Source organism: Alosa alosa, chromosome 19 (genome assembly GCF_017589495.1).
Source record: "Alosa alosa isolate M-15738 ecotype Scorff River chromosome 19, AALO_Geno_1.1, whole genome shotgun sequence".
NCBI classification, from domain to species: domain Eukaryota; kingdom Metazoa; phylum Chordata; class Actinopteri; order Clupeiformes; family Clupeidae; genus Alosa; species Alosa alosa.
In genome coordinates, this window is record NC_063207.1 from 12,505,276 (window position 1) to 12,512,775 (window position 7,500).

General features: G+C 54.3%; 1 protein-coding gene across 1 annotated transcript in view; it reads right to left on the reverse strand.

The window, feature by feature from the left end:
- The window catches only part of akap6 (A kinase (PRKA) anchor protein 6), a 130,283-nt gene that overhangs the window by 2,420 nt on the left and 120,363 nt on the right, over window positions 1-7,500 (reverse strand). The window contains 4 exon segments of the mRNA XM_048227818.1: window positions 209-331; window positions 1,425-2,001; window positions 2,003-4,661; window positions 4,703-4,922. Coding sequence (XP_048083775.1) covers window positions 209-331; window positions 1,425-2,001; window positions 2,003-4,661; window positions 4,703-4,922 — 3,579 coding nt within the window.

Here is a 7,500-nt window from a genome sequence, read left to right on the forward strand (position 1 = left end):
TGTGTGAAAGAGAGAGAGAGAGCCTTTGTGTGTGTTTATGTGTGTGTATAAGAGAGAGTGTGTGTGTGTGTGTGTGTGTGTGTGTGTGTGTGTGTGTGTGTGTGTGTGTTAATGTTTGTGTATAAGAGTGTGTGTGTGTATGTGTATGTGTGCATGTGTGTGTGTGTGTGTGTAGTGATGCACATGGCTGCCTGGCTGCAGTACCTACCCTGACCTGGGGCCGAGTGCTCCCAGTCCGCAGCCCAGATGAGCTGTCAGAGGCGCGAGCAGCACTGCCCTGGGCTGCCTTCCACACCCCCACTCCCCCACTGCTGCCCGCTGACCTTGGAGACTGGGGAGGGAAGAAAGACAGAGAGATGGACAGAGAGATGGAGAGAAAAGAGAGAAAGAAAGAGAAAGAGAGAGACAGAGAAAGAGTGATGAGAGAGAAAGAGAAAGAGAGAGAGGATATGTAGTTGGAGTTGTGGGATAAAGACAGAGAAAGAACGATGAGGAGAAAAGAGATAGAAAATAAATTCTATTACTATTATCTGCACAAATAGTGTTTGGGAGATGATGGATAGGTAGCAGCTACAGGCATTATCTAAACAAACTGAAGTGCCACTCCATCCAAGTCCAATATGAAAACACTAATTTCTCACTGTATAGCCACAAACTCAACACTACAATGATAATGTGCTCTGTGATATTTGCCATTCCACTGCATTCCATAAAAATACTTTAGCTCTCTTTTACTGTCTGTCCATCATTGCAGCACTTTCCAAAGGCAATCGGAAATCACAAAGTTATTTATCAATTAAAATTAAGATTCACCTGGTTTAAGGTCAAAAGCAAAACTGCAGTGAGACTGTAGTGGTAGTGCTGGAAAGTTTGCATACGAGATGGAAAAGCACTTAAAAAGAACAGACACATGCTAATTCAGTCATGAAATTAAGTAATGATTCTCCCGCGCATTCTTGCTTATGAATCATAATATAATCTGACTGATTATGATTATTCTGTTCTGTAGACCTTAAAATTTTAAATCTACGCCCGCAAATCCCTCTTCCATTAGCACTGCAGGGGTAGGGGGTGGAGAGAGGTAGCGAGAGAGAGAGAGAGAGAGAGAGGAAGGGAGAGAGAGAAAGGGGGAGGGGAATGGAGGGTGCAGTGGGGATAGAATAAGTAATAAAAAAAAATCATCCCCAAAAATAGCAGCCGACTCTGGAGACGAATCTGGCCCTTTTTTTGGTGTGGATCTTCCGCCTCCACGCCAGATCCACGCCAGACACGGGCCACCTCCTGCCCACAGCCAGCTGCCGGAGCTACTAATTGAGATGAATTCTGCGTAAACGCACACGGCTCTCATTACAAACAACCCCCTCACCCACGCGCACCCGGCTCCCCAGCCATGGATGCCGAGGGTAATGTCTCCGCACACACACCTGTTTGTGGTTGGCCTTGGCTTCCTGAAGAGAGCTGCGCCCTTTCCTGACATTCTTCTGTTTCATCATGAGCGAAGCGGGGCCTTTCTCATCCCTATCGGCCCTCCTTATCGCGGGACAGTTAATTTTAGGATTAATACAGAGGCCGCCTTCCTCTTTTAAAGGATTTGTACTGGAGCAAGAGACTCTTATCTTAGTCATTACAGGAGAAATATTGGATTCAAGCATTTTAGTATCTGCAAAACATTCAACAGTGTCTATCGGGGTTTCACATGGTAAGGGATTAAGATAAGGGGCCTCATTATAGTCCTCGGGCTGGCTCGCGGCCGCGCTTCCTGGAGAAATACCATGTGCTTTTTGGTATTCATCATGGGGCGGCGGCAGTGGGGGCGATGGTGATGGAGGAGCCTGGCGGGGGACCGGGACGGGGAGTCGGCTGTCGGCGGCGGCGTCGAAACGCCGTTGCCGCGGGCGCTTGGTAACGGACATGCTGTAGCAGAGCGGCGGCCCCAGGTAGACCTCCTCGGTGCAGGCCTCGAAGAGCGGCTCCTCGTCGCAGAGCAGGACGTCGGGCGCGCGAGAGCAGCGTCGGCGGGGTGGCGCTCTTGCTGCGGCCGTCGTCGTCGTCGTTGTCGCCGTGCACGGTCACCTCGCCGCAGTCGCTGTCGTGCGACGAGAGTGACAGGTAGGAGTAGAAGTCGCCCTTGTTCAGGTGGAGGCCGCGGTGCGAGTGCTCCAGCACCTTGTCGCGGATCTGCGAGGCAGTGGTAGCGGCCGACGGCACGGTCGGGCTGGACGACCTTTCCTGCTCTTCCATGGTGACGTCCGGGAGCTCCTTGCTCTTCAGCGCCACGGACGTCATGTCGATGATCTCCATGACAAAGTCGTGCACGTTCTCGCCCTTCTCGCCGTCGTCGGCGGACGGGAAGGTGGGATGGACGCAGCAAGGGGGGTCTGGAGATGGAATATCCTCCCGCTGGGCGTCGCGAATGTCATTCAGGTAGCAAAAGTGCTGCTGCTGCAGTTGCTGCTGCTGCTGCTGCTGGAGACAGCAGTTTGCAGGTGGCGTTCCCATCATGCCGTGCGGCGACCCCGCGCAGTCCTCCATGGGCGAGACGGCGGGGGAGGGCCGGCGGGAGCTGTGGCAGGGAATCTCTCCTTTCAGCTGGCTCTCCAGGGACGACTCTTTGGTCTGGAGGGACAGCAGCTCGCAGGATGAGGGGCTGATGGCCGTCACCATCCCCCTGGACTGGCCACTGCTAGACGGGTTGAGCGTGGCGTAGCAGTCCTTAAACGACTCGCCTTTCTTGGTGAAGAGGCTGCCCTCCTCTCTGAGCAGCTCGTCGTCGTCGTCCTTGGCCTTGACGTGCGCGTTGTCCACGTTGCCGTTCTCCATGTCGTCCACGAACTGGCTGATGTAGGTGCGGGTGGCAGCCTTGCGCCGGGTCTCAACCGGGTCCTGCTGCCGCAGGCCCTCGTTCTTGGCGTTGGCGTGCGTCTCAAGGAGCTTGAGCGCTGAGCGGCTCAGGAAGTGGCTCCTGTCGTTGTTGCCGGCAGCCGCAGCGGGGCATTGCGCGGGTGCGCCCTGGAAGCCCGTGCCGCACTGTAGCTTCGCCCCTCGGAGGTAAACCGTTCTGCGGTGGTCGGTGCCGCGGGCCTGTGAGCGCCCCGATGCCTTGGCCCAGTTCTGGAACTCGTTCTTCATGTAGTCGAGGCCCAGCGTGAAGGCGCCCTCGTTGTAGTCCTCCTCCTCGGACGTGACGCTGGAGTCCTCCTCGTCGTCCTTGATGCCCAGCTCCTCCTCGGTCAGCGTCAGCGTGGAGCTGGACAGGAGGTCGCTGTCAAAATAAAATGCCGGCCGTGCGGCGCCCGGCGTAACGCAAACATTCACCACCATGCTGATGTTGGCGTCCATGTCCTCACCTGGCCCGACCACTGCGCCTGCTGCCCCCACGCCACCGTGCAGTGCCCCCTGGTGGCGGCTGCGGTGGCAGTGCTTCCGGAAGGAGGCGTTGGCGTTGGGTGGCGCCAGTCGGTTCCTCTGCACAGCCATGTCCTCCGAGGCCACCGACGAGTCCTCCGTGCCGCTGAGCTCGGTCAGGGACGCCGCTGAGCTCTCGTTGACCGAGGACGAGGTGGCCCCCGAGGAGCGCGGGCCCCGGCCGGCCCCGGCGGCCAGCCTCAGGGAGCTGCTCTGCAGAGTGATGTCCGAGATGCTGCGCGTCATGGTCTGGGCCAGCGGGCTCTGAATGTTCTCCAGGCGCTTGAGCAGCTCCAGGGTCCTCCTGCTGAGTTCCCCCGCTGCTGGTGGCTCCCCACCAACACCGCCGCCACCGCTGCCACCCAGGCTGAGGTCCCGGAGGCTGCCGCGACTGCCGGCGTCCTCGGGACTCTTGCTGGGGGCCAGCCAGCTCTCCAGGGAGGTGCTGCGGTGCAGGCCGTCTCTGCCGGAGGGGAAGAGCTCCCCCGGGCCGCACAGGGACTCCAGAGAGGAGCCCTGCGAGAGGAGATGGGCCAACTGCCCCTGGGGCCTCCCCCATGGGACCATGGACGCCGCCGCGCGCCCCGCCCCGCCGCCGCCGTCGCCGCAGCCGCAGCCATGTCTGCTCTCGCTACCGGGCTCGGGGGTGTAGCCGCGCCCGTTGATGAGGATCTCCACGGGCTCCTTGCGGTGCCTCCTCCTGCCCTCTCCGCTGTCCTCGCGCTTCTTGCGCGCCACCCTTTGCGTCGCCCTCGACCCTTTCCCCAGCAACATGGCCTCCTCGCACTCGTACTCGGCGCACTTGTTCGCACGCTCCAGGATCCGGTCGATGTCCTCGTCGCACACGCGGTCCGCCTCGGGAGAGCCGCCTCGGTCGGGGCCGGAGAGCGTGACGTCGATCCTGCTCTCGTCGCCGCTGTGCTCGTGCAAGCAGATGTCGGAGTTGCCCGTGTTCTCGGTGTCGCCTTCGCTGACGATGCCGCTCTCGCTCTCCGAGCGGTGGGCCGACTCCTTCCCCGGGCCCGACTGCTTGACCCCCAGCAGCCCGCCCAGGATGTCGGGCAGAGACTCCACGGAGGAGAATGAGGAGTCCTTGCTCAGGCTCTTGAGGAGCAGCTGATGGTGCGGCTGTTTACCGCGCGCTCTGGCCGGACTCGTCTTGCGGCTGGGGAACACAGGCTGCTGATAAAGCTCGACGTTATGCATGCTGTACACCTGATACACGCTGCAAGGCAGGGAAGAGGAGGAGGAGGAGGGGAGGAGGAGGAGGGCGCGGGATTCGTCTCTGGGCCATCCAAGGTCATCCGGCGTTGTGTGACACCTGGACGCGGTTCAGGTCTGTCTAGCGTTACCCCGAGGGATCCCGGGGCTAATTCACATGCATGGTTTTGCTTATCAACGCAGTCCTCCTGCAACTCCATGTTGACAATGGTCATGTCCATTTCATCCCACTCCCAGGAGTCCTCCGAAGGGCCACGCAGGTCCATGAGTGAAGGTTCTAGAAGGTTCCCTGGGACCTGAGGACAACAAAAGCACACACACACACACAGATACACAGACACACACACACATGTACACACAGACACACAGAAGACAGAGGCAGAAACGTCAAAGATCTGTTGTGGCAATAAAAGGCTTGGATAAATTCATGCTTGTGACGGTTTTAAAAATGTGCTTAGATATACAAATTCCTACATGAGACATTAATGTACAAATTGCTTGTCGACTCATTATTGCCGAGGGGGTCTATTTATGTTATTCATTTTTTTAATCTTATTAATCTAATAAACTGCCTAATCTAACACTTGCTTGGCATGTCATACGGGCCATGTAATGAATTTTTATTAGATTTCTGTTTATTCTCCTCTTGCTGATAAGGGAAACACTAATGACAAGGCAGGGAGCTCTTTTGCATGTTAAAACCTTCAACTGTGAGAACAATAAGTCAGTCTAATCACATAAAAATAATTTCTGCCTCAGTTAACAGTATACCTGGAGTGAATGACCAGCTAATCAAATACAAGAACGAACACATTCAGCTTTGTAAGGCAGTAACACCTCCACATTCACAACATTGATGATAATGTGTCCACTTGCATCCTTCTCTGACACGTACAGTGGACTTGACAGAGAGAAATCATTGACAGGTACTGTAGGTGCCTTTGTGAAAATACACACTTGTTGCTTAGAAGTTGCCTTCAGTTTAACAGACCCTCTAATGAATGTATATAGATTTAATAACAAAGGCTAAGCCATTTCTCCCACAGACAGAGAGACAGACACAGAGAGAGCAACACCGTTTCCTCGTCTAACCTTCGGCAGGACGTTAGTCATTTCGCTGAGGCGACCACAGCGCACATACCACTGCATTTACAAAAAACAAACCACCCATTTATGCCCCCCCCCCTCCCTCCCCCATGCTTTTCCCCTGCTCCCGTAACACATAACACAAACAAACACAAAGCGAAATTGCTCTTCAGGCCCGCAAGGTCAGCTTTCGAGCCCAGCCACGGCAATTTGTCTCCCTGGTGTAACGGAACGGCTGGGGGAGAGAGCAAAGCCGAGCGGTGAGTCTCGCCCGAGAAAAAAAAAAAAAAAAAAAAAAAAAGGAAGAAATGAAAAAAAAAAAAAAAAAAAAAACAAGACAACACGCACTCTCCTTTGCTCTTTAGAAGTGAGCTACACTACCTCCGCCAGAGCTTAGAGGCTGTCAGACAAGAATGCTGCGAGCCACCGCGAGAAACAGAAAGAGAAACAGAGAGGAAGGGAGAGAGAAAAAAAGAGGGCCCGACCGGCCAATATACATGACAAAAGAGTGCTGTCTCTCTCCCCCAGATTTAATGGACATCAATACGTTCCTCTGATTGCTTTTAACGGACTAATTAACACAACTACTGCCCGCTTTAAGCAGCGGACAAGAAGAGGGGCCCAGAGAATTTTCGTTTTTTATTTACTGGTGAGTGTGGCTGGCCAGCCAGCACCCGTTTTCCCCTCTTGTCCTTTAAGAGAGGTTTAAGAAGTGCCTTCGGAGATGTCTGGAGGGAGGAAGGAAGGGAGGAAGTCTCCCCACCAGCGGCCACACGTTTGCAAGGCGCTTGTCTGAGTTGCCTGAGGAATGTTCCCCTCTCCTCCTCACTCTGGTCCACGGGCCCCGGCCTCCACAGACACAACAGAGCAGCGCCGCGGGTGGCAGCAGAGGAGGGAGTTATCGTTTTACAGGAGCACTTAACACACTATGATCGGGCCAATTATTCTTTGGCAACACCTGTAATCGATTGGGTTCAGTGCTCAGTCAGAGAACAGGGGCACCTTCGCTCCCTCTCTCTCCCTCTCTCCCTGTCTTTCACTTTCTTTTCTCTCACACTGGCCTCTGTCTATCTTCTCCAATCTATTTCTCTCTCCCTCTTTCACCATCTCTCTCTCTCTCTCTCTCTCTCCCCCCACGCTGCCACCCCTGTGTTCTATATATTCCAATGTAATACGCTGTCGCTTTGCAGGTCTTATACATCACCATTATGGCTCCATTACCGTTGTGCTGCAGTATATTACCGCTGCGATCATCCAGGTCTAAATAACCCACGGCTGGCCAGGTTACACCCAGGCAGATGAATCCCTAAACAGATCTATACGTCTCTCTGCTTCCTGGCCTGCCTGACTGCCCCACTCCGTCACAGAGTACACCACAGGCACCTCACACCAGCAGGGCACATGCTGAGCAAAGATGACAAACTGGGCGCGGATCAAAGAGTGTTTGTGTTGGGTATTGATCGCGACCATGTGCTGGGCCTGGATAATGTCGGCGCTTATGGGGACTTGTGTGAGCAGGTCTCCTTGAGAGTTTTTAATGTTCCAATATGCTTAAAAGTGCACAGGCGCTGAATATGGCCATAATATTGATTGGTTCCTGCAGTAAATGAAAGCTTATACTTCTGATCTTATATGCAGTGAGAGTTCAATGAAGGTTCTAAAATATATGTTTGGTTACAATCCATCATGACACACTAAGCCAATGGTCCACTCACAATAAACTAATGAAAAATAAGTGCAATAACAAAATTAGAAAGAGATCAATGTCACAACTGCTGTCTCTACAAC